The sequence below is a fragment of the Terrapene carolina genome, unplaced genomic scaffold, assembly GCF_002925995.2.
Source record: "Terrapene carolina triunguis isolate 2854851 unplaced genomic scaffold, T_m_triunguis-2.0 Scaffold422, whole genome shotgun sequence".
NCBI classification, from domain to species: domain Eukaryota; kingdom Metazoa; phylum Chordata; order Testudines; family Emydidae; genus Terrapene; species Terrapene triunguis.
Genome location: NW_020664773.1, coordinates 546,838 through 565,833, shown reverse-complemented (window position 1 = coordinate 565,833; position 18,996 = coordinate 546,838). Strand labels below are relative to the sequence as shown.

The 18,996-nt window shown below is 47.5% G+C and overlaps 1 protein-coding gene across 2 annotated transcripts in view; it reads right to left on the bottom strand.

Annotated features, from left to right (window-relative positions):
• The window catches only part of ARHGEF39 (Rho guanine nucleotide exchange factor 39), a 75,628-nt gene that overhangs the window by 20,573 nt on the left and 36,059 nt on the right, over positions 1–18,996 (bottom strand). The window contains exons 5-7 of one of the 2 annotated variants that reach the window (XM_026658262.2): positions 12,648–12,766; positions 9,960–10,030; positions 460–588 (exon numbers count right to left, since the gene is read on the bottom strand). In XM_026658262.2, the coding sequence (XP_026514047.1) occupies positions 460–588; positions 9,960–10,030; positions 12,648–12,766 (319 nt within the window). The remainder of the gene's footprint in view (positions 1–459; positions 589–9,959; positions 10,031–12,647; positions 12,767–18,996) is intronic. The other variant, XM_026658263.2, reaches the window with a different exon arrangement.

Below are 18,996 nucleotides of genomic sequence, written 5' to 3'. Positions count from 1 at the left end.
AGCTTCAGTTCATTTGCAAATTTGACACCATCAGATCAGAATTAAACAAAGACTGAATGGCTAGCCAACTACAAAAGCAGTTTCTCCTCCCTTGGTGTTCACACCTCAACTTCTAGCAGAGGACCTCACCCTCCCTGATTGAACTAACCTCGTTATCTCCAGACTGATCCTTGCCTGCATATTTATACCTGCCTCTGGAAATTTCCATTACATGCGTCTGACGAAGTGGGTATTCACCCACGAAAGCTTATGCTCCAATACATCTGTTAGTCTTAAAGGTGCCACAGGACTCTCTGTTGCTTTTTACAGATCCAGACTAACACGGCTACCCCTCTGATACTTCATACCCTGTTTGTGAGACATTAGCCAATTTTCCTCTCCAAGTCTATTTGAATTGAATCAGAAGTGATCACAAAGCTGTCTCCAATTCACTTTGTCTGGCTGATGAGTAGGACCCACCTGGAGTCAGCACCTTGGTCTTCTGTCCTTTGAGCAGTTTCTGGACCCGAAGCAGTTGCATTGAGTTCTCATGGCTGCGAATTGTGCTATGGACCCACTGAGACACCTCAGAAACAGATTTCACAGCTTCTGAAATTAGCATAGCACATCAATAAAAAACAAAACAAAACACTTCACTGCAAGTGACCTACATCAGGTTGGGAAATAGACAAAATTGCCAGCACTGGAGAAGAGCATGTAGATGGCTCTACCCAATCCTATCGCTGAAATCTGGGAGTTGAGCAGGTTACTTACCTGTAACTGGAGGTTCTTCGAGATCACAGAATCATAGAATCTCAGGGTTGGAAGGGACCTCAGGAGGTCATCCAGTCCAACCCCCTCCTCAAAGCAAGACCAATACCCAACTAAATCATCCCAGCCAGAGATGTGTGGTCCCTCTCTGTATTCCAAAACTGGGCGTGCTTGCCCGCCACAGCTGAAAGTTTTTAGTAGCAGGGTCAGTTGACCTGCACCTGAGTCATACATTGCCTCATGCTACAAACAAGGTTATAGGAGGCCATGCAGGGCAATGCCCCTTCAGTCACTCTCTCACCACTAAATAGCGCAGTCTGCAGTAGAGGGGATGGTGGGTGGGTGTGACCAGGTGTCTGGATGTGCCACACTAACAATTCCACACTCAGGGCAGACTGCAAGAAATAGGGCCCATAATCCCCAAAACTGGTGGTTTATTCTGTAATTAGATTCACCAATCCAGTAACGAGAGCTATCTGTAGTGCCACACTGGTTAATAAGAAACCAAACCCAATCCCCTTTAGGTATTCCAGCTCTTGGCTCCCATCTAGACAACCAAGTCTAATATATTGAGGGGTTACTGAAAACCCTATTCACCATACTTAAAGTTCTACCAATCCCAAAGATATTGGACACTTACCCGTAGGTCCATATGAATCTCAGATCTTACCCAAATACATGCTTACAGCCAATCCTTAATAACTAAGTCTAAGATTTACTATTAAAAGGAAAAAGAAAGAAGAGAGTTATAAATGGCTAAGGAATCATATACATACAATTGATTGCAAAGTCCTTATATCAGGTTTGTAGCAGTGATGGAATAAACTGCTAGCTTGCAAAAGTCTCTCTGGAAATTACCCAGACAGATTAAGGGTTATCAGTCCTTGTTTAGAGCTTCCTTGTTAGTAATCCAGTCCAGAAACATGAAGCAGGAAATGAAGACAAAATGGAGATGTCTCAGGTGCCTTTTTAGATCCTGTCCCAAACAAAGCCCACAGCTCCTCTTTGTGGAAAGTTACTAGCCCAAGATGGAGCCACGGTCATATGAGCATATCATGTCCTTACACGGTTTGCTGACTCACAGGGGTTGGCCATTGGCCCCTTGGTGTCTAAGGCGTCCTTTGGGAGAGTTATCTGGGAAGGATGAGTTTCTTCTATGGCCCACTGATAGAGTGAAGTGTCCTTAATGGGCCATCTACACACAGATGTCTAGTCTTGATGTTAATTTATTTGAGAGGTGTCACCCAGAAACAAACATTTATCTTCTTCAAGTGATAGTCCCTATATGTATTCCAAATGTGGGTGAGTACCAAGTAGTGATCAGCTTGGAGACAGGGGTGAGGACACAAGAAGTTTCGTCGTCTGCAGGATGGCATGGCTGATGGCTGTATCTTCTACTGCTCCCCTGTGTGATGGCATAGTGGGTGGGGAAGGTATGCACGGAGCGCCAGGTCGCTGCCAGGTCACATGTGTCCATGTGGAGTGGGCTGTAATCCTGCCAGGCAGGGGGGTATTAGCCTGCCTGCAGCATTCTGTGATGCATGTAGAGACCCACTTTGATATGTGCTGTGAAGAGGGGGCTTGTCCTCACGACCTCACCGCAATGCCTACAAAAAGGTACGAAAGGCATGGGTCCTGTCAAGGTAGAACGCAAGTGCATGGCAGATGTCCAGTGAGCGTAGGGTCCTGTCCCCTGTAGAGACATGCGGCTTAGGATGGAAGAAGGTGAATGGACTGATTGAGATGGAACTCTGAGACCACTTTCAGAAGAAACTTATGGTGAAGGCGTAATGAAACGCTGTATTTATGGAATACTGTATATGGTAGGTTGGCCATTGTGGCCGCCAATTTGCTGACCCACTTAATGGAAATGATGGCAATGAGAAAGATGACCTTCATGGATAAGTATGAGAGGGAGCACGTGGCCAGGGACTCAAAGGGAGGTCTGAGGAGGGCAGAAAGTACGAGATTGAGGTCCCAGGGTGGGGATAGTAGGTTTAAGGACTGATGGGAAGTTATTTGTCAGCCCTTTCAGAAAGGGCCCCCCCCCCTTTCTCAATAAACATTGAGTGGCTGTCAACCAGTGGGAGGAAGGCATTAAGTGTTGCCAAGTGAACTCAGATGGAGCTAATGGCGAGGCCTGAGGTCGTAAGTTCCAGGAGGTAGTCCAGGACGGTAGGAATGAAAGACATCACTGAGGGGGAAGACAGTAGTGTTGCACTCAGAAGGTGAAATGCATCCATTTCACTGCGTAGAATGCCCATGTGGAAGCTCATCTGCTGTGCTTAAGTATGTGCTACACTGGTGTCAAGCAGACAATGTCTACATGCAAGCACCATCCAAAAGCCAGGCGAGGAGGCAATGCAGGCCTGGGCAGGGATGTCTGACTCTGCCTCAGTCCTGGGTGAAGAGATCCAGCAGTGTGGGGAGGTGGATTAGGGGATGGGTGGAGAGTCTGAGCAGGTCTGGAAACCAGAATTGTTGGGACCAAAATGGGGCTATTAACAGGACCATGGCCCAATCGTGTTGGATCTTGTGCAGTACCCGGGGAATTGGGGTGTGGGGGAGAAGGTGTAGTGGAGGCCACCTTGCCAAAGAAAGAGGAGAGCATTGACCTAGGAATCATGCCCATTGCCCCCCCCCCGGGAGCAGTAGAGGGGGAACTTGTAGTTTTTGCAAGTGGCAAAAAGGTCCCAGTGACGGGTGTCCTAGGCATGGCAGCGGCAGCAGAAAGTGGGGTTGTGTAGCTTCCACTTGTGATTGAGGTACCAGATCCAGCTGAATGTGTCCACCATAGAGTTCTGCATTCCCAGGAGGTATGTCACATGGAGTGTGACATTGTGGCAGATATACCAGTTCCAGAGGCAGATGGTCTCCACACCGGGTGACAAGGACTTGGTGCCCTCCGCCTGTTTATGTATGCTGCTGCGGTGGTACTGTCTAAGAGGAGATGAACCTGGCATGCTCAGATAAGAGGCAGGAACACAAGGCATGCAAGGCAGGTTGCCCACACCTTCAAGAAATTGATGCGCATGTGGACCTTGTGCTGAATCCCAGGCCCTGGGACGGCATGGCCATCCAGGGTGAGCACCCCAACCAGATAGGGAGGCGTCCGTGGTGAGGGTGGTGGTTGGGATGGGAGTGGGGCAGGGGGTGCCTATCATCTCTTTGGAAGGGTTGGTCCACCAGATGAGAGGCCTGGACTAGACTTGGGACAATCAGTGTGGCATCCAGGTGGTCGATGTGGAGCCTGCAGACCAATAGGAGCCACAACTGTAGAAGCGCATATACAAGCAGGCATGCAGTGTCACATGGATTCAGGCTGCCATGTGGCCAATGAGGCAGAGACAGCGACACACCGTGGTGTGTGGGTTGCGACATAGGACTGCTCTCTGGGTGGCGGAATGGCCTGCCGGGAGAAAGGCCTGAGCCACTATGGAATCCAGGCATGCCCCGATGAAGTGGATTGTCTGTGCTGGGACGAGCATGGATTTTTCCTTGTGGATTCAGATACCAAGAGTGGCGAGGAGAGAACAAAGAGCGCAGATGGCTGACGTTGTCTCAGTGAGTACCTCAGCCACCTTAGTTGAGCTGCGAAGACTTTGGTGAAGACCCTTGGGGCCGTTGCAATGCCGAAGGGGAGGACTCTGAACTGGTAGTCGTTGCCGCCCATGCAGAAGCAAAGAAACTTGCAGTGGGCTGGGCAGATGTCAGTGTGGAAATATGCATCCTTCATGTTGAGAGCTGTGAACCATGACCCCTGGGGAAGATAGGGGATGATGGAAGTGAGCGTCCCCATATAGAACTCGGTTTTCATGATGAATGTGTTGAGTAGTCAGAGATCAAGAGGGGGATGAAAAAGTATGGGGAGTAGAAGCTTTTGCTGACTAAGGGATTAGACACCAGTTCTATTGTGCCTTTCTCAAGGAGGGTGTCTGCCTCATGTTGTAGGAGGTTGCAATAAGAGAGACTCCCAATAGGCATCTGGGAGGGGCAGGAGGCGCGCAGCGGGAGGGGAAAGCAATTTGATTGAATAACCGTGCTGCATGATCTCTAATACCCAACAATCCATGATGATCTTGTCTCAATCATGGACAAATAGGGCAAGATGGCCCCCAAAGGTTGGAAGGCTGGGGATGGTGATGTGGGGAGCTCGCAGGTCTCAACATGCACATCAAAACTGTCACTTCGGTGGATGCCGTGGTGCTGCAGAGGTGGCGGCGGTGGCTGAGTGTCACGGACACTGTGACAGAGCACCGTTGTGCGGGCTCCTGATACTGGGGGTAGGTGGCCTGGTATGGTGCATAGGAGCATAACTGGATTGCTTTTGATGGGGTGCCAGGATGCATTTCTCAAGAGACCAGAGTGTTGCTCTAAAGTCCTTCAGAGAGTGGAAGGATTTGTCTGTCTTCACTGAGAACAAACTGTCCTCGTCAAAGTGTGAGGTCCTGGATGATGGTCTGGATCTCCCTGGGGAAGCCAGAGGACTGCAGCTAGGACTCATTGTATGATGATGGCTGTGGCAAGGGAGTAGATGGATGTATTTGCTGCATCCACCGCAGCTTGAGGCTGACCTTGGCCATCAGGCGACCTTCCTCCACCAGGGCCTGGAAGCGCTGCTGTTTGTCCAGTGGTAGATCTATAGCTTGCATAGTTATGAAAGTCATACTTCGCTAGCGGAGTACAGTAATTAAGAGATGTGGAACTGCAGGGCTGTGGAGGAGTATACCTTACGGCCCAGGAAGTCGAGCATTTCGCCACCCTATGGGTTAGAAGCTCCTCACTCGTTCAGTCACTGTGTGCACCACTAGCAAAGTGTGGGGGCGGGGATGAGAAAAAAGAAAGTTACCCCCTTAGATGGGACAAAGTATCAGTGTTCCGCCCTCTTAGGCATGGGGGTACATGAAGCTGGTGTGTGCCGAACTGCTCACGCAGGCTTGAAAATAGTGTGACGTGAGATGGAACTCTGGGCTGGAGGATGTCCAACAGCTGATGGTGTTAGTCCTGGACTTCCTCCAGAGATATGCCCAAGTCTAGATCCACCTGCTGCAGCACCTCTTGGTACCGGCAATTATCATCAGTACGGCTCCATGTTTGTAACGGAAGTCACGGAGTCCATGACTTTCTGTGACCTCCATAACTTCTGCGGTGGCCAATGTGGCTGACCCCAGGCCTGCCCAAGCAGCTGGCTACAGGAGTGGCTCTGCAGCCAGCTTGGATGGCCCCGCAGCCAGCTGCACCGGCCACTGCTAGAGCAGCCCCAGACAACAGGCCCCGGGGACCACCCAAGCAGCAGCTGGTGCGACTGGCCCTGGGGACTGCCTGAGAAGTGATCCCGGGGGCGGCTGGAGCAGCTACTGTCGGCAGACCCTGGCAGCGGTCCCTGGGAGCAGCCACTATTGGCGGACCCCGGCAATGGTTCCTGGGCGGCCGGAGCAGCCGCTGATGAGCAGCCTCTGGCAGCTGGAGCCGCTGGCCCTGTCCCCCCCAGCAGTGGCCCCCACTTTTCACCAGCAGCAGGCCCCCCTCAGCAGCGGGCCCCAGCTCCCCCTGGAGCACCCCCCTCCAGCATGCTGCCCCCCAAGATTTAGTCAGGAATATTTATAGTATCAGTCATGGACAGGTCACAGGCCGTGAATTTTTAATTGCCCGTGACCTGTCCATGACTTTTACTAAAAATACCCGTGACAAACCATAGCCTTAATCATCAGGAGGCAAGAGGGCTGGGGAAATCAGGGCTTCATCGGGAGAGGATGAGACAACCGTTGATATTGGCTCCCACTCAGTCTCTGTTTCTGGTCGGAACTGGGCAGTTCCAGCACAGGAGCCCAGACAAAAGCATGCGAGACCTGGGAAGGTGGATACGGCAGTGTTATGGGTCCCAGGGCAGCCATTTGTGCCCAGTGGGTTGGGTCCCAGGGGTACAGAGGCCCCAAAGATAGCTATACCAGGGCGGTGGTGCCCAAGCTTACCCTGCCTCGTGCAGCGGTGACGCCTGGGAGTCTGAACTGTGCCGGGACACAGGGGAAAATGATGGTTCCTCTGCAGAACAGCCATCTGAGTCCAAAGAGACCTCAGGTAGTGGTGGAGCCCTCAGTGCAGGTGGCCCAAGTGCAACTGACAGGTGTGGTCTCTGGCCCAAGCGAAGCCAGAGAAGCAGTGTGTCCACTGGAGTAGGGGGCTGCAGTACCAAGAGCAGCAGAGATAGCAGGTCTGGGTGCACCATTGGGAACAGAGGCTTTATGCGCCCAGGTGTCTAGGAGACATTTCTCCGACTGCTGGAGTGTGGAGGCATGTGCAGTGTGGGAACTCTGGTTGCGATGGAGGTGCATGCCATGGAGGGCTGTCTCTTCACACAGCTGGCGTGGCAGTCAGGGGTACCGGTACCTTTTGCCTCTTAGCTTTACCCCTGGAATGGGGGAGCTTAGGTGGGGTCCACATGCAACATCTCACCCGACATGCCATGGCTCGGGGACCAAATGCTGTGCTCAGCGGCAGTCTGCAACAGGGACTTCCTGCGATGCCCATGAGAGAGCTTATGACCCTCATGCTTGGACTTGTCCTGTGCCAGTGATCCCATCGGATCCAGACAGGAAGTAGTGGGTGGGGCACTCACCACCGGTGAAGGACAGTGCACCGTTGGTTCCACTGGACCCGGATTGGATTCCGTATGTGGAGAGCCTCCTCTTCCATAAGGAATTTCCGGAATCACAAAAGGTGGGTCCACAAGGGAAAAGACTTGCAGATCTCACAGTGTGCAGCAAGATGTGCATCCCCCAAGCAGTACAAGCAGCAGCAGTGCTCCTCACTCATTAAGAATGAGCGAGGGCACAACATACAGTTTTTGAACCCAGAACATGAGGCACGGTCCCTCAACAAAGTTGGGACGGGCCCCGAGCGGGGCAAAATCAACTACACTAATTAACTATGAACTATCTACACAAGAAGACTAAACTAGCTAACAATATACACAGACAAAGCATTCTCATAGCAGACTACAAGCATGGAGGAAAGAAGATTCCGACTCCAACCATGCGGCGGTGAGAGGAAACGGAAGGAGCGTTGTCCCACATAGCCTCTTATAACCTCACCTGGAGCATGAGGCAACATACGACACATGTGCGAGTCAACAGACACTGCTACTGAAAACTTCTGGCTCCGGAATAATGGCATGCATGCGCACCTGCGTTTCAAATACCTATAGGTCTATCACTTGAAGAAAAAATCAGATTCTCAGACCAGAAGGGACCACTGTGATCAGATCACCGTAGTCTGACTTCCTGTGTAGCACAGGCCATAAAACTTCCCCAAAATAATTCCTAGAGCAGATCTTTTATAAAAACATCTGATCTTGATTTTAAAATGGTTAATGACGGAGAATCCACTATGACCCTTGGTAAATTGTTTCTATGATTAATTACTCACTTTTAAAAACGTACGCCTCATTTCCAGTCTGAATTCATCTAGCTTCAACTTCCAGCCACTGGATCATTTTGTCAACGAGGCTGAAAAGCCCATTAGTAAATATTTGTTCCCCATGTAGGTACTTAGACTGATCAAGTCACCCCTCAATTGACTCTTTGTTAAGCTAAACAAATTGAGTTCCTTGTGTCTGTCACCATAAGGCAAGTTTTCTAATCCTTCAATCATTTCTTGTGGCACTTCTCTGAACCCTCTCCAATTTATCAACATCCTTCTTGAATTGGACACAGTATTCCAGCAGCGGTCACACCATTGCCAAATATAAAGGTAAAATAGCCTCTCTACTCCTCCTCAAGATCCCAGTTTATGGATCCCAGGGTTGCATTAGCTCTTTTGGCCACTGTGTCACACTGGGAACTCATGTTCAGCTGATTATCCACCAAGACCTGCAAATCTTTTTTAGAGTCACTGCTTCCCAGGATAGAATCCCCCATCCTGTAAGTATACACTATATTCTTTGCTCCTACATGTATACATTTACATGTAGCCATATTGTTTGCTTGCAGACAGTTTACCAAGTGTAGATCACTCTGTCCTCTTGATTATTTACCACTCCCCAAATCTGTGTGCTATCTGCAAACTTTCTCAGGGTTGATTTTGTTTTCTTACACGTCATTGATAATTATGTTAAATAGCATAGGGTCAAGAACTGAGGCCTGCAGGACCCCACTGGAAACAATAAGGATTACCCATTTACAGTTACATTTTAAGACCTATCAGTCAGTTTTTAATCAATTTAATGTGTGCAATGTTAATTTTTTACCATTCTGGTTTTTTAATCAAAATGTCATATGGAACCAACTCAAACACCTTACAGATATCTAAGTAGATTATGTCAACACTATTCTCTTTATCAACCAAACTTGTAATCTCATAAAAAAGACATCAAGTTAGTTTGACAGGATCTATTTTCTATAAACCCATGTTGATTTACATTTATTATATTACCCTCCTTTAGTTCTTTATTTTTTGAATCCCATATCAGCCGTTCCATTATCTTGCCAGGGATCAATGTCCGACTGGCCATCCCGCTTTTTACCCTTTTTAAAACCTGGCACGACATTCGCTTTCTTCCAGTCTTCTGGAACTTCTCCGGTGTTCCAAGATTTATTGAAAACCAACATTAATGGTCCAGCAAGCTCCTCAGCCAACTCTTTTACAACTCTTGGACATAAATTATCTGGACCTACTAATTTAAAAATATCTAACTTTAGTAGCTTCAGTTTAACATCCTCCAGATATACTAGTGAAATGGAAAGAGTGTTATCACCATACGGTGAAACTAGATCATCTGTTTTTCCCCAAATACAGAACAGAAATATTTATTGATCCCTCTACCTTTTCTGTGTTATTATTGATAATTCTACCATTTCCATCTGATAATGGACCAATACCATAAGCATTCAAGATTATTTTCTTCTTAGTTATCAGTGACTTGGAAACAGGTAATGCCATTTTTGACAGACTGCTACTCACCTTCCCCTTTTGCCCACTCAGTCCTTCCTAAATAGGTTATAACCACTGATTTTAACATTCCAATTGTGCTAATAATCCCATCAGGTTTCAGGAAGTTGGGGTGTTTGGTCGGGGGGGGGGGAAGAGAGAGAAGAAGGAAAGAAATAGTAATCTACTAGAGCTCATCACCAAAAAGGGTTTGAGGTCAGAGAGATTATTAAATTGTTAGCAAAGGAAATAATCCTGAACAAGGTTTGGGATCTACATCATACTTGCAAGGTACTGGAACTCCACACTATCCGGGCTGGTGTTCTCCATCAGGTCTCTGAACAAGTGCTTGTATCTAAGACAGATGGGGTAAAGTCACATTTCACGTACAATCACCATCAGCAGAATCTCCTACTGCGGATAGTACAAGGGATGAGAAAGATCCAGCCTTTGGAAAAGGGAGGACTAATCAGTCAGAGTCTTGAAGCACTTCCCCTCTCTCAAAACAGTCAGTTCCCCCTTCTTCTCCCCACATATACCATTGTTCTCCTGACCCATGTAGACCAGGAACTTGGGAATATTCAAAAAGGGATTTGACACATATGCATAACAAAAATATCAATTATCCTAATAATAATTACAGTAACTCCTCACCTAAAGTCGTCCCGGTTAACATTGTTACGTCGCTGATCAGTTAGGGAACATGCTCATTTAAAGTTGCGCAATGCTCCCTTATAATGTCATTTGGCAGCTGCCTGCTTTGACCACTGCTTGCAGGATTCTCTGGAAGAGCAGCCCCTCCTTGTGGGGCTTAGAACCGGAGGGGCCAGCAGCCCCCCCCCCCATCACCTCCCCTAAATTCCCTGTAAGATATGTGGTTCAGCAGCTGCCTAGCAGAAGTTCAGCTGTCCCTCTGCCTTGGAGCTGCTCCCAGGAGCTTCCTGCTTGCTGGGGGAAAGGTAAGAGGGGTGCGGATATCAGGATGTTCCCCTGCTCCTGCCCCCTCACTCTGTACCCCCTCTCCACAAAGCAGAGGAGGGGGACAGGGCTCAGGCACAGAAAGGAGGGAGCTTGCTGGAAGCTGTTGCTTCCTGTCTGAACTGGCTGATCTGCTTAAAAGGGCAACATACTTGAAGTGGGCTCAGTGTACTTAAAGGGGCAATGCACATCTCTCTCTCTCACTCATGCACGCACCCCCCCAGCACTTTGGAAAGTCAGCACCTGGGCAGCCGTTCATGTGCTGTCAGAAGGAGGGAGTGGTGCGCTCCAGCTGGATAGCGTGGGCTCATCATCATGTTCAATTTTTGCAGGGAAATGTTTGCAGCTATTGCCCTGCATCTATTGTGTTTCCTCCCTCCTGCCTCAATCCATGCTGCCTTGTAGAGCGTGAAGCTACATTAACAACAGTGTATTAACCCTTGAGGGCTCAGCCGAGTACTAATTCGTCATTTAGCAGCAAGGCATTCCCTGGGAAATATTCCACCCTCTTACTCCACCATCTCAACCAAGCTTCACAATCATTCATTGCTGTGTACAATATTAAACCGTTTGTTTAAAATTGTTTAAAACTTATACTGTATATGTATATAATGTCTTTGTCTGGGAAAAAAATTCCCTGGAACCTAACCCTCCCCCCCATTTACATTCATTCTTATGGGGAAACTGGATTCGCTTAGCATCGTTTCGCATAAAGTCGCATTTTTCAGGAACATAACTACAACATTAAGTGAGGAGTTACTGTAGTGATAAACATTTAAAAAGGAATAATAATCATCACACTTCAGGTCTTAAACCAATCTCCAACTATTAGAGGACCAGACCCAATGTGGTGGGCAAATTATCCAGCCTCTGCATACTACAGATGAAGTATCTGACAGTGGCCTCTGTCGAAAACAAGATACTGGACTAGATGGACCTCAGATCTGACCCAGACTGTCAATTCCTATGTTCCTACATCTCATGTCTACAGCCACCACCATGGTCCAGGAGACTAAAGTGTTCTGGAGTCCCTCTCCCTGACTGAGGGATGCCCTGGACAAGTGAAATGCCCTCCCCATCAGATGTTTTGTTTACCTATCAGCATCAAAGGAACTATAAATGTACTTCTCAAACTGGAGTCTCAGCAAAGACCCTACATCTGGACCTCCCCATGGCTCCCTCAAGCTAAATTAGCCTCCAAACCGCCACATGCAGACAACCTTCTTCCTACCCATCAGGATGGCTGCTCTTAAAGGAAAGCCCTAAGCAGAATAGACCTGGATTACTGTGGCAGATATCAAAAAAGAGGAAAGGGTACAGCCTCTGATCAACCACAGAAGGTTCTATGGCTCTCTGGTGCCTCCATCTCCTCCTAAAACCATGCAGGTGCAAAAAGGGAGATACAGAATGTCCGAGAGACAGCAACCCATATAAAGAGTGGGCAGACACAGAACCTATCAAACGGCACCACTTCTGCCAGTGTGAACCAACTTCAGCCAATTTTTTCTTGTCCAGTTGTCAAGTCTCAGTCAGATGCTGGAAAGACAGAGACCCTACCCACTCAAATCTGGATTTAATGAGATTAGAGCCAGCACTCACAGCAACCAATAATGCCCCATTATCTCCCCTAGCAATTTGGCATACTCAGTGAAGGAGTCCTGCAGCATCCACATGGGAGACCCTGTGGCAAGGCACCACCACAATCTGGGAATTGCTCAGGGGGCAAGAGCTTATGCCACTGAATGTCTTTCCACAATCTGGAGAGACCTCAGACAGCTGCCTACCTCCCTGTATCCCCACCACACACACACCTTGGAATCTGTGTGGACTGCAATGGAATGTTCTGACCTGGGGTCACTACTGCCACTCTACCTCTGTCCACCAGCAACAGACTACAGTTCCATGGGGTCCCCTCTCTTCACCTCTGATTCCTAGCACCTAGTGCTAATCTTGGTGCTAAAATGACATCTGAAGGCTCAAGGCTGCTTCCTTACTGATGGAGCCTCTGCAGTGGCAGAGGGAGCAGATCCTCCAGCTGCCATCCCAGGAACTCAGGTCGAGACTCTTGAAGCTTCTTAAACCGGCAAAATGCCTTATTCTTCTTCACCTGCTCCTGTGTGTGACCAAGCAAAGATGAAACATAGGTTTGAAGTACCAGAAAGAAGCAGTATATTTTAGTAGTTTGAGCAGGGGGCCTAGAAAAGAACATTTACTTACTCTACAGTAACTGGGTTCTTCAAGCTGTTGGGAGCCACAGACCACATTACAGGTGTGCATGGACCTTACGCATGTGAGACAATTTGTTGCGGCTAGCAGTGTCCATTGGGATGGCACATGCCCCCTTATGCCCCCTCCCATATGAAGGCGGAAAGAGTAGGGTTCCCATGACCCTCCCTTGCAATCCAACGCCTTGATTTCTGAGTGATCTATCCTGAGTTTGGGTCTATTCAATATCATCATAAATGAGTTAGCCAATGGGATAGAGAGTATACTTGTAAAGCTTGTGGATGATACTAAGCTTGTGGAGGAGGTTTGCAAACACTTTGGAGAACAGGATTAAAATTCAAAATGCTCTAGACAAACTGGAGAAATGATCTGAAATAAACAGGATAAAATTCAATACGGATTAAGTATGATAGAGGCCTATAAAATCATGACTGGTGTAGAGAAAGTAGATAAGGAAGTGTTATTTACTCCTTCTCATAACACAAAAACCAGGGGTCACCAAATGAAATTAATAGGCAGCAGGTTTAAACAAATAAAATGAAGTATTTCTTCACACAACTCAGAGTCAACCTGTGGAACTCTTTGCCAGAGGATGTTGTAAAGGCCAAGACTATCACAGGGTTCAAAAAAGAACTAAATAAATTCACGGACGATAGGTCCATCAGTGGCTATTAGCCAGGATGGGCGGGATGGTGTCCCTAGCCTCTGTTTGCCAGAAGCTGGGAATGGGCGACGGGATGGATCACTTGATTACCTGTTCTGTTCATTCCCTCTGGGGCACTTGGCATTGGCCGCTGTCGGAAGACAGGATACTGGACTAGATGGACCTTTGGTCTGACCCAATATGGCCATTCATATGTTCTAAGGAAAAGTGCACAGTACTACATTTAGGAAGGAATAATCAACTGCACAAATACAAAATGGGAACTACCTACCTAGGAAGGAGTACTGCAGAAAAAGATCTGGGATTATGGTGGATCACAAACTAAATATGAGTCAACAATGTAAAAATATTGCCCCACCCCCTCAAAAAAAAGTATATATCATTGTGGGACATATTAGCAGGAGCGTTGTAAGCAAGACACAAAGTTATTCTTCCACTCTACTTAGCACTGATAAGGTCTCAATCGGGAGTACTGTGTCCAGTTCTGGGCACTACACTTCAGAAAAGATGTGGATAAATTGGAGAAAGTCTAGAGAGCAACAAAGGTCTAGAAAATATGACTGATGAGGAAAGATTGAAAAAAAAAATGGGTTTATTTAGTTTGGAGAAGAGAAGACTCAGGAGGGAAATGATTATAGTAGTCAAGTACATGAAAGGCTGTTGTTAGGAAGAGCATGATAAAATTGTTCTCTTTAACCACTGAGGACAGGACGAGAAGTAATGGGCTTAAATTGGAGCAAGGGAGATTTAGGTTAGAAATTAGGAAAAACTTCCTAAAGGTAAGGATAGTTAAGCACTAGAACAAATTACCTAGGAAGGTTGTGGAATCTCTGTCATTGTCTAATCTGTTCTTAAAAACCTCCAAACAACTGTCAGGTATGGTGTAGATAATATTTTGTCCTGCCTCAGTGCAGGGGACTGGATAGATGATCTGTCGCAGTCTCTTCCAGTCCTACAGTTCTATGTTATCACCACGCTGATACCCTGCAGCGCAGCTGATTTCAGGATCAAGCGGAAAGCCTAGAGTGAGAGATAGGAGGCAGAAAGGATCACACGAGGGAGGGGAAGACAGAGCAGGATCTCAAACATATTAGGTTGGGACCTCACTGGCGCAGCGATGATATTTCAGTGGTGATACTTGACCATTAAGGTCTGGTGTCATGGCAACAATCCTTCTGCCGCAGACATGATGATGGTAAAAAGTTCTTTTCTCTCCTCTCCCCGAAGTCTTTTTAAGGACCCCCAAAAGGCAATGAGTAGAATAAGTCATCCTCATTATTCTTACAACTAATTAGGCCATATTTCCAACACACCAATTTTAGTTAATTGATTCCTGCTCTTCTTTTACACCAGTCATAATCTTAACACAGTACTTGAGCATTATCAGTAGACTCTTCGTTTAAATTAATTCAGTCTGTCTCCTTCTCATATCTTTTCTTAAAGAGTTTTATACAACAAATCATTATGACAATTCATAAACCTTTACCCACTTTTCATTGGTTAGGCTAACAATTAATGTAGGCCTGCTAGGCCTCAATTATAACAAATGGGACACCTTTCACTAGAATGGAGGGGTGAGGATTCCCAAGGAGTGCAAAATTGCTTTAGACAATTTCAAGTGAGTGTAGGTAGATCAGTCAGTCCTCTTGTGCAATAATTCCAAGCTCTCAAAGGGCACGTTCTCATTTGTGGCTTGTACCTCTTGGGGGATACCCAAATCCTGAAGCCACAATTCTCTCTGCATGGTCACTGCAGTGGTTGTGGACCCAGCCATGATATCCGAGGCATCCACTGTTGTCTGCAAGACCATTTTGGCCAGCAGTTGCCCTTCCTGTGTTATGTGTTTTAGTTCCTCTCTGCTCTCATGAGCAAGCTTAGCCACAAAGGGTGTCATGCTGTCCCTAGTCAAATCATATTTGCCCAGTAAGGCCTGGTAGTTGGCCACCCTCAACTGAAGTAAAGCCAATGAGTACAGTTCTCTTGCAAACAGATCTAAATGTTTGGGATATTTGTGTTTTGGTATGCTCTTGATAGAACTTGACTTCTCTTGAATAGTCAAGACAACTAGGCGCCAGGGTTGGCATGGCTATAAAAGTACTCAGACCTCAAGGGGGTAACTGGTAGGTACCATTTCTCAATTAGTTTCGATGTTGGTATTATAATGACTGTGTCTACCACAGAGTTCTCACTGGATCTAGGAGTCCTTCATTTACGGGAAGGGCAGGCAGGGCCAACAGAAAATGTCAAATAACTTGTGGGATTTTTCAGAGATGACTGCAGTCTCTATCGCCAAGGTGTCAAAAATCTGCACAAGGAACTCCTGAAAAGCCTTGAAATCGTCCAGTGCCAGGTCTACCATCTCATTCAGCAAAGATGAAGATAGATCCTTAGGAAGTGACAAAGGATATTGGCACACTTCTGAATCTTGCTCCTTTTGGTGCTCCAGTGACAGATCTTGCTAGGAAAGCCTCTTGAGTAAGTGGATTTTCTCCTCCTCCATAATGGCAGGCACCAGCTCCTTCAGGCTTGTGAAGGTGGGCCCCAATAGGGCCATGGTGGCATCCTGTATGTGTATCAGTGGCCAATGGGTTGTTGGCTGGATCAGTGGTTGAGCTCTGTAGAAGTTTCTCAGTGGCAGCCCTCATGGAACTTAGAGAGGAGCTAAGTTCCCTCTAAGCTCCATGCATCACACATCACCTCCATATTGGTGCACACAACAAAATTAATTCTGCACATGGATGTAAAAAATTAAAGGGAACACTGGAGGAGAAACGAGAAAAAAAGTGTGCTCTGGGGATGGAGAGGAATGGTACACCTCCTCCATAGGCGATGCTGTTGGTAGAGTGCTGTCAGTACCAAGATCTGTGTCAGTATTTGTGCATTCTGAGTCTGTTCTGCCAGAGTCGACATTGGCAGGGACACTGCTGGTAGTGGACCCAGCGGAGCCTGCTGCATCACAGTCTGCTTCTTCTTGCCAGTCCTCAACATCATGCAGGACCTGGCCAGCTTGTTTCCGTAATATTTTCTTGTGCCTCTGAGAGGACACCAACCTCCTTCTCAAGCTCCCACTCCAGTGCTCAGAGAAGCCGATTGTTGCACTCTGCTTCGACTTCTGAGGTATCAACTTTAGTGTCGAGACTGTTAGTGGTTTCAGTACTAGAGGGAATGCCAGTACCAATGTCAATGCCGGCACCAGGTATTGTCTCAGCATCATTTTTCTCTGAGGAGGTCTTCAGAGTTCCCTGCCTCCTTGATTGATTGCTGGACAACGTGGGCTTGAGCATTAGAAGGGTCTTTGCTCCAGAAAAAAACAGGCTCTATCTGATCCAGGAGGTGTATCTTAGGACTTGACAGTCCTTGCGGAGAAAGATAGGCAGACCAAGCACCTGCTTAGGATATCGATTCTCCTAAGCAGAACACACACCTGCTGTGCCTATTGTTTACAGGAATTAGTCCAGAGGATAGGCAAGGCTAAAAACATCTGCGTTTAGAGTCCCACATTTTTAGTTCCTGTGTGTGTGGGGGGTGGGGGCGGGAAGCAGGGAATGTACAGGGTGGTCTGAGCAGCAACATTTGATTCAAACAAGTAATAGAACAGATTACGGTGATAGGTTGTTCTGAGGATACTCAGAAGATTTCGAGGTGTTCAAGCCCGAGCTAAGGTGTAGTGGGTGAGACACCAGCTGGATTCCATCTCGCTGCCATGGTGTAAAGAAGGAACTGAGAGAAGATCATAGAATCAAAGAAGATTGGGGTTGGAAGAGACCTCAGGAGGTCATCCAGTGCAACCCCCTGCTCAAAGCAGGACCAACACCAACTAAATCATCCCATCCAGGGCTTTGTCAAGCCGGACCTTAAAAACCTCTAAGGATGGAGATTCCACCACCTCTCTAGGTAACCCATTCCAGTGCTTCACCACCCTCCTAGTGAAATAGTGTTTCCTAATATCCAACCTAGACCTCTCTCACTGCAACTTGAGACCACTGCTTCTTGTTGTCATCTGCCACCACTGAGAACAGCCTAGCTCCATCCTCTTTGGAACCCCCCTTCAGGTAGTTGAAGGCTGCTATCAAATCCCCCCTCACTCTTCTCTTCTGCAGACTAAATAAGCCCAGTTCCCTCAGCCTCTCCTCGTAAGTCATGTGCCCCAGCCCCCTAATCATTTTTGTTACCCTCTGTTGGACTCTCTCCAATTTATCCACATCCTTTCTGTAGTGGGGGGTCCAAAACTGGACGCAATACTCCAGATGTGGCCTCACCAGTGCCAAATAGAGGGGAATAATCACTTCACTCGAACTGCTGGCAATGCTCCTACTAATGCAGCCCAAATATGCCATTAGCCTTCTTCGCAACAAGGGCACACTGCTGACTCATATCCAGCTTCTCATCCACTGTAGTCCCCAGGTCTTTTTCTGCAGAATTGCTGCTTAGCTAGTCAGTCCCCAGCCTGCAGCAGTGCATGGGCTTCTTTCATCCTAAGTGCAGGACTCTTCACTTGACCCTGTTGAACCTCATCAGATTTCTTTTGGCCTAATCCTCCAATTTGTCTAGGTCACTCTAGACCCTATCCCTACCTTCCAGCTCATCTACCTCTCCCACAGCTTAGTGTCATTTGCGAACTTGCTGAGGGTGCAATCCATCCCATCATCCAGATCATTAATGAAGATGTTGAACAAAACTGGCCCCAGGACAGACACCTGGGGCACTCCACTTGATTCCAGCTGCCAACTAGACATTGAGTCATTGATCACTACCCATTGAGCCTGACGATGTAGCCAGCTTTCGATCCACCTTATAGTCCATTCATCCAATCCATACTTTTTTAACTTGCTGGCAAGAATACCGTGGGAGACCATATCGAAAGCTTTGCTAAAGTCAAGGTACATCATGTCCATGCTTTCCCCATATGCACAGAGCCAGTTATCTCATCATAGAAGGCAATCAGGTTGGTTAGGCATGACTTGCCCTTGGTGAATCCATGTTGACTGTTCCTGATCACCTTCCTCGCCTCCAAGTGCTTCAAAATGGATTCTTTGAGGACCTGCTCCATGATTTTTTCCAGGGACTGAGGTGAGGCTGATCGGTCTGTAGTTCCCCAGATTCTCCTTCTTTCCTTTTTAAAAGATGGGCACTATATTTGCCTTTTTCCAATCGTCCAGGACCTCCCCCCGATCGCCACGAGTTTTCAAAGATAACGGCCAATGGCTCTGCAATCACATCAGCCAACTCCCTCAGCACCCTTGGATGCATTAGATCCAGCCCCATGGACTTGTGCATGTCCAGCTTTATTAAAGAGTCCTTAACCTGTTCTTTCACGACTGAGGGCTGGTCATCTCCTCCCCATACTGTGCTGCCCAGTGCAGCAGTCTGGGAGCTGACCTTGCCTGTGATGACCAAGGCAAAAAAAGCATTTAGTACTTCAGCTTTTTCCAAATTATGTGTCAGTAGGTTGC